Source organism: Phoxinus phoxinus (genome assembly GCF_949152265.1).
Source record: "Phoxinus phoxinus genome assembly, chromosome: 15".
NCBI classification, from domain to species: Eukaryota; Metazoa; Chordata; class Actinopteri; order Cypriniformes; family Leuciscidae; genus Phoxinus; species Phoxinus phoxinus.
Window position 1 is genome coordinate 17,710,441 of NC_136890.1, and position 19,385 is coordinate 17,729,825.

Below are 19,385 nucleotides of genomic sequence, written 5' to 3' on the forward strand. Positions count from 1 at the left end.
TAATCACTATATTACGGTAAAGCTCCAAGAAGGAGACCACACAAACTGTATGAAATGAGCACATATTTCGTTTCTGTCAGCGTGACTCATATTCCCATGTGCTGCTAATTGTTCAGATAGAAAAAGAGCTGACCGGGTCTGTTGAAAAAGGTTGGTCTAGTTATTTCACCTAATTTTACCACCCTTATAACAATGCAAGCATTGTGGGCTGTTTGAGTTCTATAGGCCCCTAGAGACAATTGGGTCGCTGAACTGCCACTATTTAGGGGGCTTTACCTTTGTCAACAGTGCAAAATGCCTCAGGGGGCCAGTATGTTCCTGCTCACCTCTTCAACAATGAACTCAAATGTTTCCCGTTCTGCTGCAGAGTTGGGTGCAGTGGGGGGGGAGGACTCGGTTCGCCAGTGAGTTGTCTGATCTCGGAGATGGGCTCACGTGGAGGAGAGGATCGTGGGCGTACGGCTGAGGCCCTGTGCTTGGAGGTCAGGCCCCTGCAGAGGGCCACACTTGGAGTCAGACTTGCCCACAGGAAGGCCTTCAGTCTGGACTACATGGACACCCATCGAGAGGCTCACTACAGGGGGCGATACTCCCCACGAGGATTCTCTCATCTGCTCTTTCCAGACTGTGATGTCCTCACTGGACATACGCTGAGGTCCACGGCCAGCCAGCAGGCCTCCACTTCCCCGTGCCACAGGATAAGCCCTCCTGCTCAGCCTCACTATAGCAGGGCTATGATGCTTTCGAGGAGGTCCGATCTTGATCCTGTTAGATCGGATATTATTAGAGGCTCTCGCGAAGATCAGGAAGCAGGCAGCTCCTTCAACCACAGAGCTCCTCTGATGTCGCTCAGCAGCTCTGAGGAGGAACAGGAGGTTGGAGAGCGGGCTGGCAGAGTGACTTCATCCCTGCTCACAGCTACTCCCACTGGGGAACGCAGGCTGAGCAAGAGAGAGAGGAGACGCATGAAGAGCCTGAGGAGGAGACAGAGGAGGAGAGAGCGCTGCAGACAGAACCAGCAGCAGGAGAACGTGCAGGTGAAGCAGAAACACACACACACACGAGCAGCTCAAGCTGGGAGCGATGCGTGACAGGCCGATGCTTTTCTGTCAGAATATTAGCTTTCTTGACTCAAGAGTGAGAAGATAAGATCAACTTCTTTGCAATTACTGCAAGTCTCTGTCTATCAAATGTACTTGAAATGAAAAAGACAATGCATTAACAAACTTAAGATGATATGCTTTGAAGTTTTCTATAAAGTTTTTTCCGTAAAGTTGGTGCCAAAAGATTAAATTAATATATAAATATGATCAATTGGTATGATAGGATCCGTGTTTAGTTAATTAATATTCGTTTTTGTGAGTTGATGAAAAGCTAATTGATTTAATTATAAAAATGTCAAACATAAAGAGATCATTTTAAAATAATAGAAATGGGGGAAAAGTTAAATATTTATTTTGTTTACCTGCGTGTCATGTGGTCTTTGACTAATATCAGAGAACCGTGAGCATGTGAATAAGTTGTGAAAGTATTAAAATACTAACTTAATATTTAAGAGGATACTTCAAGGAAATATTTTAGTTCAAAAGAGTTTGGCTGACAAACAGAAGTATTATCTCTGAGCTATTACTTATGATAAATATGAAACTTTTGACATGTGGTCAAGGAAATGAGTTTTCAGTTAAAACAATGGACACACAATGGTACAATGGACACACCACACAGAACAACAACTGATTGCAGATAATAATAATAACAATAATAGGCTTATATTTTTGTGTCAGTATTTGTTTTGTTGCTGACTGACTATTTTCTGTTGTGCTAGACAACTTTTTATTTAAATATTTTCCTCAAATTAATATTTCATTTTAGGGTTTATTTTGCAATAATAACTGACTGGCACATTATCCCTTTCATGTATTCATATATTTAAAAATGTTATTCACTGCTTCTTCCTTATTTTATTTATTATTATTTATTTATTTTGCTGGCACAATATAAAGCTGAAGGATCATGGATCATTAACACAGAATGTATAATTTTCCAGCAGAGGGCATCTTTTAACAATCAACAGGTTCTGCATTAGGGATTCTCAACTCAATGCAATAACCCCATTCACCAGCATTAACGCTCACTGCATCACTGTTGTAAAATTTCAAGTGTATGTTTCTCTTCACAATGATTAATCTTTAAAGCACAATGCCCCAAAGTGTCTCATAAGAAATCACAAACCATAGACAATGCTCTTAGAAAGCACTGGTCCAATAATTCATGGTTTTGGTCTGATTACTATAGCCTATAATGCAATGATGCTGCTCCTTCATTTCTCATCGTTCAGTGGCTAGAAGAGGGTGAGTTGTGATTCGGCAGGAGGAGGTAAGGGCCCTTCATAATACAGTGAAGAGAAACATAAATCCTAAATGTTCATTTCAGTGGCATAATAATTTGAGTTGTAGGCAGTTTTCCCCCTTTTGGAGAGCAATCAACATCTTTTTGGTACAGTGTGGCATGGCATACCAGTTAAAATACACTTGTTAATTATTTATTTAACCATTTGCACAATGCCTGCCTACTGTATGGTCTTCATTGGCTGTGTTGGGGGTAATGCTTTACAAGTAATGGGAGTTACGTAATCAGAAAACTTTTTTTCTAGTAAAGTAACACATTACTTTTAAATTTACAACAAACCTGAGTTACTTTTTCAAGTTTCCCCATTTATTGACTGAAAACGTTTCCGTCCTAATGTTGAGTGAAATCGTGCAGAGTCAGACGTGTTGTGTGCGCTTTGTAAACATGATGGTTATTGTAGTTCTAGACTAAATGTGAGCATGCATTTACTCATCTCACTTGCACAAAATTCAGTATTCCTCAAAATTAATAAAAACAGTGAAATGCAAACTCAGAATATCATGCAAACCTGTAATAATGAAATATGTTAAACAATACAAATATACTTTGTGTATTTATTGTCACTTTAATAACTAATGTCTTTGCTGACCTTAAGTTATCCAATTCAACCGTACAATAAGCAAAAATTACTTTGTATTGCTGAAGCTGAAAGATTTGTTTGAGCTGCACCCTAAACTGAGGCTTATTCATTTCACTTTTGGTGTGAAAAGGCCATTACATTTGCCAAAAAATATACAAGTTTTTTTTATTAAAACAAATAAACAAGCAAGCCCAGCCCAGGTGAGAAAAAGTAGCACATTACTTTCCATATAAAGACACTAAAACATTTAAAAACTTTTTAAGGGATTAACACAACATTGCAACGCATCACTTTTAAAAGTAACTTCGCCAAACACTGTTCAATAGCGGCCTGTGAACATCTTACTTTGACACACCTTCAAACATTGTAGTTGTAGCTGAGGCTAACATGTCGAGAAGATGCTGTTTTATGTGCTGCGAAAGCAAATCCACTTTGCATGTAGTTCAATAGGATGAGGATGTGGACTCGGGCTCAAATTGATATGGTAAAAACAACGGCATTGTTACTGTTTGTATCACTGTGTATACAGGCGAGGGAGCCTCCAGAGCTGAAATTCAGATATGGTCATGGGATTTTAGTTTCTAACACATGATGTAAGCAATACACCAATCACAACAGACTGGGCCATCTGATCTGGCCAATCAGACCATAGCAGGTTCTCAGTAAAAAAATATGAAGTTAGAATCCTTTATTGAACTGAACAATTTCAGACTGAAAACAGGTAATACGGCAATGTAAATTGTGAGAAAATTAAAGTGTTTTTTTGACCTTGGAAGCATGTACACCTAATGGAGACATTAAAAACAAAATTCCATGTGATGTCCTGGGTTGTCAAGTGGGATGTGGAGACTTTTATGAGATGTGTATTTGGTGTTAATGACACAACTAGGGAAAAAGGAGCATGGTCTCCTGAGGTCCCAATGGGGGAGAGCTGTAATTATGCTGACAGTCCCTGTGCACCAGTGGACTCTTGTGTGGGACACACCACCCCTGCTCAAAGCCTGTCTTTAAACACAATCCAAAAGATGCTTCATAGTCCAACAACCAAGTGTGTTAAAGGTCAAGTTGAAACACTGTTTATACGAACGATCAGCATAACACTGAAAGCGATGCTCCCTGGTAAAGGTGAAGCTCACCAGATTGTTGAGTTTAACAGCACTGAGTCATCTCCTCTCTGTTGAAGAGCTCTACAGGGAACCCATCTAGCAGCAGTGAGGATGAGGAGCTGCCCGGCCGGGATCGTGAAGGCTATATCTGTGCAGTGTGTCTGGATGTGTACTTCAGTCCATACATGTGCCATCCCTGCAGCCACGTCTTCTGTGAGCCTTGTCTGCGGACACTGGCCAAAAACTGCCCCACCAACACACCCTGTCCACTGTGCAGAACCACCATAACACATGTTTTCTTCCAGAAAGGTTTGTTTCAGGAAAAAAGTGAAATGTCTGGTATCTTTTTATAAATGGGACTTATAATGTTAATAATAATATATATTATAAGGAATAATTATGGTTATACCAACGCCTATGGTTACCACACATCAAAACATTCTTCAGATCATGTATTTTTTGGTCCTTGTATTCTCTTGTAGCCTCCTTGCTAATTCCAAAAGGTAATTTAGCTAATGGAGGCTTCAGCCACTGATAGCAGAATTCAGTTATTAATGCAGTTATGAGAGAGAGAGAGAGAGAGAGAGAGAGAGAGAGAGAGAGAGAGAGAGAGAGAGAGAGAGAGAGAGAGAGAGAGAGAGAGAGAGAGAGAGAGAAGAGAGAAAGAGAGAGAGAGAGAGAGAGATTAATCGTGTATGAATTAACGTTTCCTCAGTCTGTGAGTCTCTCAGTGTTCAGCAGCGTCTCAGCAAAACTGTACGTTTTTCTTCTCCAAGAACAGAGCCGTTTTTACTTCGGTAGTGAGAAATGTCATGTAACTTTTAAGTTGTTAAAGGAACACTCCACTATTTTTGGAAATACGTCCCCTTGGAATTATAAGGTTCTATCTGACATTTTTGTCAAAATTTAGTTATTCACATATTCTTATTCTGTGACAACTTATTTACATTATGTGATGTTGTTTTTTAAGTTGTGTACATTTTGGAACTTTTTATTTAGGAAAAAAAGGTTCTTTCTACACAGTCGAATGGGATGCAAAAACTTTAAAGCTCAATATCTCAAAACCAGTCAGAATGCAGATAGAACCTTATAATTCCAAGGTGGCGAATAGGCTGCTGCCGTACCATCCTGTGCAGCAGGCACAATGATATTACGCAGCACCTGAAAATAGTCCCCAGCTAGGTAACTTCTAACGTGACCGGCACTAAGTTTGTAATATCATTGCGCCTGCTGCACTCATGGTACGGCAGCACAGTTCCTTGAGTATTACCATAGATGTATACAGTAGATGTCGCCTTGGCTACGGCAGTTCGTTGGAACGAATGCGTCAATAGAGCCGCCCTCATAGAACAGGGGAGCCCCTCCTCTTTAATGCATGGTCAATGTAGGCAAAGGTCTAACGGAAATAAAATCACCATAAATCGTCATGAATGCAGTTTTCTAGTTTTTTTGGTTCGTTCCAACGGTCAGACATGTATTTATCATTGAGTCTAGAGAAAATGTTAAAAAAAAAAAACATTTTTAAACATTCTTCCTAGTTCAGATTTCGTTTGTGTGAACATCCATGTGCAGCACAAAAGTCCGGCATCATCCATGAATTCGAAAGTACAGGCGGAGATAGCAGCGTTACCTAGCTAAGACCCCTGTTCCAAGATGGCGGCGGTTTTGACGCATGCTTAGAACCCCAAGGCGACATCTAGTGTATATATCTATGGATTATTACGCAGGAATGAGAGTATAATAATAATAATAATTTGTTACATTTATATAGCGCTTTATCTGAGACCTCAAAGCGCTTTACATAGAAGGCGGGGAATCTCCTCAAACCACCACCAATGTGCAGCATCCACTTGGATGGTATAGTTCCTAGTCATATTGGCCTAGAAAATCACAACTTTTAATTTTCTGTCGGTCTTAGTACACGATGTAACTACAGAAGAGTCAAGTTTTAAATAGGAAAAATATCGAAACTCTTTGGTCATTTTTTTGAGAGAGATGCTAATGGTCTAATCAGATACAATTATCTATGCTAAAAGTGCTACCGCCAGACCCGGAGATCGGCTGAATGGATTCGAAAACGGTCAAACTCAACTGGTTAACTTTGGGGGAGTTGGAAAATGAGCCTATTTCCAAAAAAGTGGAGTGTTCCTTTAAACTATTTTACTGACAAAATCGTCAGAGCCGCGCTGACACACATTTCTGTGCGAGTGTGTCCGTACTGTTGTGTGAGCACGCGTTTGAGTGGGAGAGAGAACGGGAGAAAGAAAGTGTGCTTTCCGTACATAATAAAAAATATATTTTGTGGTAAAAAAAATTTTATCAATTGACGTTTTTATCCTATTGTTTACTATATTTATTTGCTTGGTCAGTGTCGTTGTGGGTTTTGGTTATTTTTTGCTATTGTAGGCTGTAAAGGCCTTTGAAATAACTGATCACTTGGCGAAGTGATATGGAACTTTAATGCGGTCAAGACCTGCCTGGAACTACTTTAGCCGTGCGTTTCCCTGAAAATAATTAAATAATTGCACACCTTAGAATGTTCGTCAAGCAATCAGATTCAATTCAACAGCCCCGTAGTATAAAATATATTAATAGACAGTAACAAAGTACATTTACTTGAGTACTGTACTTAGTTTTTGAGTCTCTGTACTTTACTTGAGTATATTTTTTTCTGGAAACTTTTTACTTTAACTTCACTACATCTGAAAAAGACAAATATCATACTTTTTACTCCACTACATTTAATTCAAGGTCCTTGAGTAGAAAGTAGTAACGTCAGTCAGGGAATTATTTTGGTTGCAGGGGTTGTATTTTGGTTGGAAATGAAAGTCTGGTTGACGTCAGAACCCGACTGATGTTGGTTTCTGACGTCAACCAGATTTCATTTTCAACCACAATACAATGTCTGTCCAATGTTGGAGATTAACGTCAATCTGACGTTGGATTCTGGCATCAACCTTGTTTTCTTTTTCAGTGTTGGGTTTGGTCTTCTAAATGCGCATTTTGTCATTGTTTTGGAGCACACTAGCTTATAGATAACAGTAAGGCTAACATATTCATACTAAAAGCCAAAAAACTTTAAATAGGGCACTATTTGAGGGAACATCCATTTGGGTGTTCGAAACCATTGTGGAGATCATTGAGTGCATTTATTCAATCTCACATTCAATCCCACAACTGGAATTGTGTTCTAGAAATAAATGTGATATTGATATGAGGGTAGGCAGGCATAGATTCAGAGGCATACGGGACTGTAAGTATTACATACAACAATTCAACAATAATAAAACAATGCATTGACATTTACTTTTTACTTTTGAGCCTTTTAAAAATGAGTACTTCTATACTTTTGCTTAAGTAAAAATCAGTTTTTAAAACTTTTACTTGTAACAGAGTCATATTTGACCAGCAGTATCTGTTCACTCAAGTAAGGAAGTTGTGTGCTTTGTCCACCTCTGATTGTTTTACATTTTATATGATTTTATAATAATATATTATTATATTATAATAATATAAGTTGTTGTAGTTGAGATTTTCTGCAATAATTTGGGGAACTTAGAAGTTCCTACATACCTCAACTCTGCATTTTTAGAACTTTGTGTGCTTTAAAAATGTAAGTTGCTAACAAATTTCTACAAAAAAAAAGAAAAAAGAAAGGCTATAGAGACTTCAAACCCATTATAAATTCCCAAGGGAACCCATGGAGCATTAGGCTTCTGGGTCGGCCCTCAAACAGTTCTGTAAGACATGGATTAACAGTGAGGAGAGGAGAAGTACTGTGAGAATAGATCTTAAGATGAGATCTGAGGGGAAAAGTTCATGACAGTGAATAATCTACTCAGCAAAGTAGATGTGAATTAAAGGACCTGAGAGTGCTGGTGTACAAGGATGGAAGAGCTGAGAAAGATGGGTCAAAAAAAGTCAACTATATTTACTGCTGAGCTTTAAACTGTAGTCCGCTAATAGTTTTATTCAAGGTAGTGCAATGAAAAGTAAGGAAAATTCCTTCATGTTAACCCAGTGTTTACGCTTTTTGACAGTGATTGAACAGAAAAGGCTCTTATTGATTTTCAAACTAAACGTGACATAAAATATAGCAGACAGGATCTGATCTGAGGACACCTTATGAGATATATGTAAAATAATTATAAATTGAGTTTGGGCTTTCTGAAAGTAATGCACTTTAATGCACATTGCATTGAGAGCATTAATGATGCACAGATAAATAAATTCACACATCCCACTCTTCACAGAACTGAACCATACAGCTCGTACGTTCTTCCCGAAGGAATACCTGTCTCGGAAGCAGAATTTCCAGAAAGCGAGCTGTGCAAAATGGCCTCTTCCGAGCTGCCGTAAACTGTTTCGCATTTTCGGAGGTAAAACCATGAAATCTAAATATATTTCACTAATTCCACCATAAATAAACTCTAAAATTGCAGATTCAGTTGTTATTCTTCATATGGTATAATGTTCATTGTAATAGTCATTGTGCTTTGTCTTGCTCTCCATCTTTCTTCCTCTCTCCCACTCTTTATCTATATCTGTCTTTCTTAGGCTTTCAAAGGCAGGCAAGTCCAATTGGCAGACGCCAGTTCCCTCACGGGGGCTACAGGCTTGATTCCTTCAACTTTGAGGATGATTCGCATGGCTGGCGATTTGACATGGACATGGTGATCATCTATATATACTCCGTCAACTGGGTCATTGGCTTCATTATCTTCTGCTTCTTCTGCTATTTCTTCTTCCTCTCTTTTTAAAGAGAAGGCGCGAGAAGCCGTCTGCAGTGTTTCTGAACTCTTAGAACAATAGAGAAGCCGGCAAAAAATGAATCGTACTGCAGCTGCTTATGGACTATATGTGTAGGAAACGCCAACCAATCATCACAGAGTGAAATGAATCCATGCAGCTAAAATTCCCAAGCTTGATGATCTGTTTACCACAAAGATGATTAAGGATTTTTGAGTTTGTGGTTTGCCTAACATCTGTTTGCTTTCAATCAGAATTTTGGCCAACTGTGTGCAGCTTAGCATGGATAAGCACACGAGTGGACTCTTCATTTCACTTCAAGTCGTATTCACTTGCTTTATATTTAGTGTGAATATGTTTGTGAAGGGTCTTCTCTTACATCTAATTTACAAAGTGCGGTGCTCAGGTTTGGGAGCTATATCCATACCTGTCAGCTTCTAAACTAGCTGAGAATTATAACATCTAATTTAAACCGCTCTTGTTTGGTTTTACAGGAATTCTCAATTGGCCATAATGGTTATGTGTGTGGTCTCAATAACTAATGCTCAATTTGTTGTCTTAGATAAGTAATTAGACCACTGTTATGTAAAATAACAGACTTTTGCGATCCAAGATACTTTTTTTCTTCTTATTTGTTCCATTAAGTTTGCATTTGACTTAAGTAGCCTAACTACTTTAATTTGCTGTTAGCATTCATTGTTATTGTCTTCTCCTGGCCATAGATTGTTTCAGAGGAATATATGATGATATATTCAGAGGAATATGATTGATGTTATTATTATTTTATATTGAGGATATAGATTTTATATTCAAGTAATACTTTTACATGACATTCATTTTATTTTCTTAAATTACAAATAAAAACAAAAACATATGAAGCAGCAGAGAAATCTTTATAGTGTGTAAATCTTTTCCTGCACTTTAATACATATTTCATGTCGAAAGAAAGGGGTATAATCATTTGGCAGCTTTGTTCAGTCCTTGTTGTTAAGACATGCTATCTTGTTCTATCTCAACCATCTGCATACACATAAATTACATTAGAAAATCTCAAATGCAGTGGTTTCTCTATAGTGGTTTGCCAGAGAACAACACAACAACAGGCTGCCATTAGGTCTAATTGTGCTTCTAGCTTTTTACACAATTAGGAGTTATTACAATCAACAGTAGCCCATGATTCAACCACTAATAGAACATTTCCTAATAACCAACCGTAAGTACACACTTTACTTGTATGAATGTTTAATAAGACTCATTTGAGATGGGTGAATCGAGTTGGTGAGTTGGTGAATCTGTTGCATTAGTATTCTCATCCTATGAGAGTGCAGTGTGTTCAACCACGTCATGCCTCAAGCAACTGCACCTATCAAGGTTAGAATAGCGCTCTTAGATCACCTTCTGCTACCTACTCTCAATAAACGCCACATAGAGTGTATCATTTCAACTTGCGGCGCAGATTAGTCTATCTCAAGTAGCGAGTATTGTCGCGGGGAGGTGTATTTCTTCGTTGAAGGGCTATACGGGGCATCAAGACATGTTTGCATCTGGTTCTTTGTTATCGCATTTCTCTCTGCTGAAGAAGACGAAACCCTGCAAGGACACTTCAGCTCTCTGCAGGAGTGAATGAAGGTGACTCGGCTTCTGCATCGTGGCGATGCGGACAGAATCCAGGAGCAAGACACGGGCAGATCGATCAATTGAGTAAGACATTTTTCCAAACGAGTGGCAGTATATTGATCAATCAGCGTTTTATATCAGGGCAGTTTCTTCACTTGATGTGTATGCATGAGTTCTGCACCGAATGGGCGCAAAAACCGCCCCAGAACTGCCGGGACCATTTTCCAGATCGGCAGTAAGCCCCCGTCCAGAGAGCCGGAGCGCCGGGAGAGCAGCGAAGCTCAGCGTGCCGTAGCGGACTGCAGAATGGTGCGTATGCCTGCGTCATGACCCACAGCATTATTCCGCTATGATTCCTGCTGATTGTTCAACCACCATTTCAAATTCACGCAGGGTTCTGCAGAAGTGCCAACATCCTAAATGTATAATGCGACACTAGGGACGTGAAATAAAAAATGAATGCTTTGGGTTTGAGGTTTAGTGACTTGGTGCTGCGGTAGTTCCAGCTTCCTTTTTCTAACTGATTTTCCAGAAACAACGTTTCATTTGACAGATTATGGTTTGGAGTGAGCGATAGGCTACTCTATTTTGGGCTAAAACTGCAGCACATTTGTAAAGCTCGTGTGTTGTGTTTGAGGAGTAGCCTATTTGCCCCGTTAACAGGCAGAAAGCGTCTGGCAAGCCGTTTTAACATTGACCATGCAGTTGCCTTGAATTTTTTTCTTTGAATTCAACATTTCGCTTATGACTAACGTATCTTCCAATTGTTTATTAAGTGCTGGCATTATTTTAAATTTGACTAACTATCCTGTATAGTTAAAGTTACTACTCTTTAGCCTACTTGTTGTGTGAATAATTGTAAAGAACAATGTAAGTTACTTCTCACTGTTACTAGTAGTGAGCAAAGACTATATATACAAATAAAACTGTGTACTCATATTAGGCTACTTATGAATGAGAGAAGGTGCTCGCAATATGGCGGAATAAGTCCTGCCTTCTAAATAAAATAGGCTGGACCAGTGTAAAATTGAGCTTTTTTAATGCTATTTGAGCATAAGAAACAACATTTATGGGATGGTTTGTGCCAGATTTCACTGGTGATTTCAAATATGAAATTTATTCATAAGCTTGTTGAACAGCTTTGGAGAATTTGATGTTTCCCCATTAGGTGCTGTACATGACTGAAATAGCTGCCCAAGAGGTGTTTCAAAGATGGCCGCCGAGCGAAATTACTTGCCTTAAAGGTGCCATGTGTAATTGTCTGGCAAAAAAAAATCAAGTCATACTCCACATTCCATACCAGATGGGGGCAGTATACCTCACATATAAAAATATGTGATGTAGGATATGGTATTTTATAAATCACACACTATAAATATGATAAAGAAGCAGAAACAGATAGTTGCAGTAAAGTAAGATATTTTAATAAGTTGAAGAAACAATAATGATTTGTGACACACACACACACACACTCGATTTGCGCATCGCCATCATGTGTGTATTACAGGTAACGTTATTACATTGCTTCCTGATATCACGTGCGCAAACACAAATAACCTATATTTATATATATATATATACTACAGGGCCGTTGAATGCTTGTATCTGATAACCGTGAAGCTCTTGTAATTATTACTTTACCCAACCTCTCCATGTCGAGTGATGCAGTAAACATCAGACAGCGCACGTGAACCGATCATCTCTACTATAGTAAAAAAAACACGAACACTGTTGAAAGATACAGTAGGCTACAAATGACCTGTTCGCGCCACAAATTGTTCTCCGTCCTTAGCGTCCGAGTCACTGAATGTGAAACAGCCGGCTGCTGTCGTCAGCGAGCAGCACTCTTCAGGCAACGAGGGCGCGCGCGCCGTGTTGATACCTCCGTTTCAGTTTCTCCAACCCGTGCAGTGCGGCGGTCAGAACACGGAGACCATTCTGCCCCTAGCTATGCGTGCGAAAGCATGGGGAGCGATCCCGGGCGTGTCAGAATGGGTGCTGAACGTTGTAAAACAGGGCTATGCGCTGCAGTTCGCTCGCCGTCCCCCGCGCTTTCGAGCCCGGACCGTGACGAGCGGTCCTTTTCTTATCTGATTTGATTTGTGCTTCAGAGCGCGGTGGTTGTAGGGGTCTCTTGCCAAAGGCTTCAGCCATCCTTCCGCTCTCTTCCCTGAATTGAAATGAAGTAGTGGGCTGTACTTTCCACACGATAGACATCAGGTTCAAGTACGCCCACAAGCCGTGCGAGTTATTCGTGTATTGCAGGTTGGCTGGTGGTTATGTGCACAGCATACCGCCTCCCATGGCCGAAACTGGTATTACGACACCTGTCGGGCCGTGGCTAGTAATGCTAATGCTAATTAAGGTTGATATCTCTGCAGCACTATAACTTGACATCTTTTTAATGACATCATTGCCCTTATTTCTTCTCATTCTTTTGATGCGTGTAGCTCATTTTTTGGATATTTTTACCTCAATTTTTACACATGGCACCTTTAAAGGGACAGTCATGAGTGAATGAGTACTAGTTACTAATTGAATACTTGTCAATATTTAAATAAGTAGCCTACTAATATTAAATGAATAATCACTAGTGAAATCAAACAAACATAGTAGTCATTATGGGATTACAAGCAGTGCTCGAAGTGGGCTGGTACACACTTTTATATATTAATCTGTAGCACATTTTCTCTGACCTCCCCGCCCTCAGAGGGCGATTTCAACCGAGATTGAGGAATATAATTTGTTTCACTTAGAGCACTTATTACAAGTAATTAAAAAATAAGCATTAGTAACATAAAAACAGATACTAGTTAATGGCATAAATGTTAAAACTGCTTGCCATTGAACGCTTATCCTTTCTACCAAATATTGATAAAAATGGCATGAGCATGTCGCCTGAGGTGCTGCTTTCCAACAAATTGCCTGTTTTTGTGACATTCATTTCTGTGTTCAAAATAAAAAAAGTCTTACCAAGTTGGATACATTTCGTCAATGTTTAGCCATTTTATTTATCTGCTTCATGCATTTTCAAGGTTAAAATGGTTTTGTGAGCCCTATATTTTCTCAGTTTGTTTGCTTTTGTTTTTCTCTCTTCCATCAGGTTGTCCAGGAGTTCAATACACTTGTGGCCCTCTATAGGGAGTTGGTTATCTCTATTGGAGAGATTTCCACTGATTGTCCCTCTCTTCGTGCGGAAATGCACAAGACACGCACAAAAGGCTGTGAGATGGCACGGACCGCACATCAAAACCTTTCTGCAATATCAGGGTAAAACATATTTATGTACAATGTCATCTTTTTATATATTTAAACATTACATGTTATTATTGCATTTTAATGTGAGAGGGCCAATGAGACATTTAGCTAAACTTTAGGTGCTTTAGTTTTGTCTGAAATTAATATTTTGTTTTTGATTTACACTTTTTCTTCTTTTTTTTTTATCAAACAGTAATTGGCATGCAGTACCCATGTGGACCCCCTAGGTGTCATGGACCCCCTTTTGAAAACCTTTAGTCATTAACTCATTACATCTTATAAGCACGTGAGCTATTATAAAATCGTATCATATAAAATTATATTGCAGCTTGTTATTAACTATAAGTCTGAGCACTTCGCACAGCACCATTTAGTTAATAAATATCATCTAGTTCTGCTGGCTCATCATGCAATATGTTTGGAGAGCAGGATAAATTAGGATTAAGTTGGAAATGTTGCTTTCAACTGTACTTCTATCATAAATCACAGGCCTGTAACATGGTTTATATTAACACATTTATATTTAACACAATAAATTGATACTACAGCTCTTGATTAGTCAACACATATCCATATTAAGGGGCTTTTTTTTTTGTGACAGCCTCCAAAAATGCTCTTTACTAGAAAATATTTGATGTTATATCTGTCAATTAAAGTAAGCAAATCTGAACGTAGTATCAATTTTGGTCTCATGAATGTGCTGTAATAATGTACCAGAGGTAATGGCAGTGGATTTATTTTCATCATGGATCATGATATCTTGCTCTTTACATGAACATGGAGAGTCATTTCCCTCTACTCATAATTTTACTACTTTTAAAGAAACAATTTTGGTGTCGAGTACTGTAGTGTGTTACAATCAATATGACAATTTACCATAGAGAGGAGGGAACAAAGAGCAAACGGTTTGCCTAATGGACACGTTACATGCTTTATCTTACATGTGTTTGGTGCATCTCTCTGTTCCAGGTAATCCAATAACAGGAAAATAAAGTATCCACCATGTTACAGCATTCCACATGGGAATTACAGAGCAGAAATTACAGGCATAGGATTCTGAGAAATGTGATTTTCTGAGAATTGTCACTGGCCACTGAGCTAATGTGTTTAGAGCTCAAGATGGTTTGTACTTCCTTGTAAACACGCTGCTCAGAAATATTCAAACATCCAATGATTTTGCTGGGATCTTGAATATTGCCATGTTTTTAATGGGCTTCTTATTTGGGCATTAAGTTTCATAAAGACAGTGTCTTTTTAATTAGATCCATGGCATGACAAATTAATTTAAACTGTAGCAAAATTGGCGTTAGTGCTGGTAAGTTTGATTCAATTCTGCGAATCAGTTCCGTTTCAATTTCAATAAATCAATTCAATCAGTGAGAAATTTTTACAGTAGTCTCCGGTTCACATTTAAAAAATATTTTTGTATTGTTATATCGGTGCATAAAATGATTAAATATGATTTTTCCTTGTGTTAATTTAGTGTTAAAGACATGCCATGATTATTTTTTACTGTATTTTACCTACTTTAAAGATTTAGAATCTACTTGGCAACAATGGTGGAATGATGATCTTTCAGATGTTTTAAGCAGTTTTAGTGTAAATGATTAATACCAACATATTTAATTTTGTCGAAAAACTTTAGGAAAAAATTCCTAAATATTTGCTTTACCTATATAGCCCAGAACTGACATCATATGTGTCTGAGACTCATGATTTATGTCAGTGGTCACTTGTTGTGGACTGTGAGGCGTATGAATGCAAGGATACTGTATGTAACTTGTGAGAAATTAAACATGTTGAAAAACGCAGGGGCAAAACTCTACAGAATCCAGATCTGAGATGCATTATTGATGCTTTTTTTTCACAGGCCAGAAGATGGAGAAATACATCCGGAGATCTGCCGCCTCTTCATCCAGCTGCAGTGCTGTCTGGAAATGTACCTGACGGAGATGCTGAAGTCTGTGTGTCTGCTGGGATCCCTGCAGCTCCACAGAAAAGGTAATGCTGTGAGGTCGCCCCTAGGCTCTCAGCAGGAAACATCCACACCAGTCACAGGAAATTGACGTTGATGAAGCCTGGCGTGTCAAGCTAAAGAACCTTCTAGTGGCTTCATGTTTGCAGGAGTTGATACTGCTAGTTTATGTGATTTCTATCTGATTCGAGCTTATAGGAAACCGAAAATATGGATGTTCTGGGAGCAAGTTGACTGTTGCCAAGGGGTCAAGTTTTGACGTGACATATTTTGACCATTTCTATTTCTCTACTACAGTCTTACTGTATGTGTTCCAGGGAAACATTATGCAGGAGGTACTAAGGTAGACGGTAAGAAGGAGGACAGCTCTGACATTCCGATCTTGGAAGACACGTCCTCCACTCCAGCGGACTGTTCGCAGACGTACATCCTGGTGGCCACAGACATTGAGAACATTGAGAGGTGAATAGTCTGAGCTGCTTCACTGAAGGGCCGCTTCACACAGAACACGTTTTTTTCAATCCAATGTGCTACTTTTCCAGTGTATTTCAATGTAAACACGTGCTAGATGGACGTCTTTAACGGTTGTGCTCACGTCACATCTTTTTCTAGACTTTCACTCAAGTTAAAATAAGTTCAGCTTTTCGCTCCAATGACACGTTTTTAACCACCAAAACTTGTTCTGTGTGAATGGCCCCTGACAGGATATTTATCTCTCCGTTTTCTTCATCAATAACTGATAGTGAATCTAAAATGGTTCCTCAATGTTCTAGGGACATGACAGAAATGAAAAATCTGCTAAGCAAACTCAGGGAGACAATGCCTTTACCACTGAAGAACCAAGGTAATATCTCAGCACTTTCTCAGTGTCGGCTTTCGGGTTATTTAGGATAATATTGCAGATAAATTCATTTAAAACTTGGCCATCAAGCAACATCTTTCATAAAACAAAATCTTTCAACAATAGCAAAGTCATTGTTCATCTATACTACTATAGATGTGTATTGGTATAGATTGGTCATCTATTCTATACTACGTTTTTTTTTTTTTTTTTTTTTTTTTTAAATAAGAAGAGCCTTTTGCTCACAAAGGTTGCATTTATTTAATAAAAATAACAAAATCTTAATTTATTTTAAAATGAAATGTATTCCTGCATTTTTTTAACCCTAACTTCAGTGTCACATGATCCTTCAGAAATCCTTCTATGGTGATTTGGTGCTAAAGAAACTTTTATTGTTAATAATATTTTTGTTCAAACCGTGATACAGTACATTTTATTCAGGATTCTTTGATGAATAGAACAGTGTTTACCTAATATAATCTTTTGTAACATTATAAATGTATTACTATCACTTTTTTTTTTTAAGCATACTAGCTGAATAAAATTATTCACCCCCCCCCCCCCCCAAAAAAAAAACAAAAAAACATTGACCCCAATCTTTTGAACGGTAATTTATTTTAGAAGACTTGCATAGCTATCTTTACTAAGGATAACCTTACTTTATAGGATTATTTGCCAGAAATAATCATTATTGTGATGATACAGTGGTTTCCACAAAAAGCACAATATTTCCATTTTGTGCACATTTACAATTTATTTGTGCAATATTCCGAAAATTTGCAGCTTAGATAGACTTTTGGTAAACTTCAACATGTGGAATTAGAAATAATTTTTAGTTTAGACAATTCTTTAAGGATTGCTGTATTGATCTCCATCTGTCTGTTCTTGTATTGATACAGACGACAGCAGTTTGTTGAATCTGACTCCATACCCGTTGGTCCGGCAGAGAAAGCGGCGTTTCTTTGGCCTCTGTTGTCTGGTGTCCAGCTAAAAGCTCTCTCCCAGAATCCAGTCACAAATGACTGCGTTTCCTCACAATGTGTGACACTCACCAATCAACAGTACTACTGCCATTTCTCAAACCAGTGCTTTCTTTTGGTGAGTTCTGTCCAATTTCCTACTGCTATGAGAATAAATAGTAATATCTGTGTAACATCAGTAGTCATACACACACTATATAACATTTGATCAGTACAACAGATTTTCATTATTAAATGAATGTTTGTCTACATTATGCTTAGTAAAGAAAATGGTTTGTAATATGACTACAGCTATGTTTATCCATACGATTCATATGCTGTGCTTTTTGTCAAGACAGGTGTTGTAATGAGGCGTTCAAGAGTGCTAATTAGAGCAAAGGTTATGATGTTTAACATTTACGATGCTTATTTTTTTTAATACTGCACAACATGAGTGAATGTGGTATCCGTTGTTTCTTTCAAACTGCTTTTTTTTGCTGTTACAATATTTTTACTACAGTATTATTTAGTCTTCCATAAACCGAAATCCTGTAACTTTTTTCTTTTTGTTTCAGCCTTTAGGAGTATAAAATACCTGAAGAAGCCTTTGTAAATAAAGAATATATCTATAAATGGACATTTTAGAGATGTACATATACAATGTAAACCTAGCGCTCTGAATTATTTTTCAAAACTGTGATTCCTTTAAAGAGATTGTCAGTAAAGGATGGCATGTCTGTCCATCTGGTGTGATATAAGTCCAGATTGGAGGGGCTCAGCATGGGTCTTGCTTATTAATAACAGTTCTAAATGTGTCAGGCATGGTGAAGATACTGTAGTGTTTATGAAAAGGCACAGTGTCGTTTTACATTGGTAATAAACCTTTTTTTAATGATTTAACAAAACTGGAACTTTGTGTCTCGTATTAAAAATGATATTTTATTCAACATATAATATACCATGATGAGTTCAGAAATCAAATCAGTGGAATGATAAAAGTCATTATGAATTTAAGTTACCCTCTTTTCAGAGAAACTGCTTGAAAAAAAAAATTATTTTGATAAACACCACCTGATAGCCACGCTGTTATCCACGATTCTCCGCACAATCTTGTGACAGGTCACAGGCTCTTACTTCGACGCACAAACAACGTCTCTCATTAAAATGTCACTTTTGGATCTCAGTCAGTTAGAGGTAATTGGATTTGTTTGCACGTTAATAGGGTGGCTGTGAAATTCACACCTGGCAGCGGTGCATACCCTTTTACTTTCTCAGAGCAATGCGAAAGCAGTAATGGAGGATTAAAAAAAAAAAACTTTACAATAATAGACATGCTTTTCAGGTTAATTATTTGGCTGCATTGCCTGGGCTGGACAGGCTCTTAGCGGGAATCTGGGCTGTCAGGAGTTTGGCTGAATATGACGCTGCTCTGAGTCCAGTAGAAGTCCAGAACAGTCGATTTTAACTGTGCAGTAATGCCTTTTTGGTAACACTTTACAATAAGGTTCATTAGTACCTACCTTAGTTAACATGAACTAAGAATGACCAATACTTCTTCAGCATTTATTAATCTTAGTTAATATTAATTTCAACATTTACTAATACATTATTAAAATCAAAGGTTGTATTTGTTAACATAATGCACTGTGAATTAACATGAACAGCTGTATTTTTATTAACTGATATTAACAAAGATTAATAAATACTGTAACAAATGTATTGCTCACTGTTAGTTCATGTTAGTTAATACATTACATACTGTTAACTAATGAACCTTATTGTAAAGTGTTACCACTTTTTTGCTGGTTATTAGGCTAACCAAAGGAAGTGGATTGAGGAAGGGGGGAAACACATAGCTTAGCTTTGGTCTGAAAATGATTTAAAAAAAACA

The 19,385-nt window shown here is 38.1% G+C and overlaps 2 protein-coding genes across 3 annotated transcripts; both read left to right on the forward strand.

Moving 5' to 3' along the window:
- Positions 1-295: 295 nt before the first annotated feature.
- On the forward strand, positions 296-8,995 carry rnf180a (ring finger protein 180a). Its single transcript, XM_079637997.1, has 4 exons — positions 296-1,037; positions 4,173-4,404; positions 8,349-8,474; positions 8,653-8,995. The coding sequence occupies exons 1-4, from the start codon at positions 426-428 to the stop codon at positions 8,853-8,855; spliced, it is 1,173 nt and encodes a 390-aa protein (XP_079494123.1). The 5' UTR covers positions 296-425; the 3' UTR covers positions 8,856-8,995.
- Positions 8,996-10,102: 1,107 nt separating this feature from the next.
- Positions 10,103-18,392, forward strand: rgs7bpa (regulator of G protein signaling 7 binding protein a). Of its 2 annotated transcripts, XR_013800520.1 has the most exons (7): positions 10,103-10,770; positions 13,565-13,731; positions 15,590-15,720; positions 16,012-16,156; positions 16,468-16,538; positions 17,435-17,633; positions 18,070-18,392. XR_013800520.1 is itself a non-coding variant. In XM_079637998.1 (6 exons), the coding sequence occupies exons 1-6, from the start codon at positions 10,630-10,632 to the stop codon at positions 17,524-17,526; spliced, it is 747 nt and encodes a 248-aa protein (XP_079494124.1). In that variant the 5' UTR covers positions 10,139-10,629; the 3' UTR covers positions 17,527-18,392. The 2 variants fall into 2 exon arrangements, 1 of the variants encoding a protein (XP_079494124.1); XM_079637998.1 differs by having other exon boundaries at positions 10,139-10,770; positions 17,435-18,392.
- The last annotated feature ends 993 nt before the right edge of the window (positions 18,393-19,385 follow it).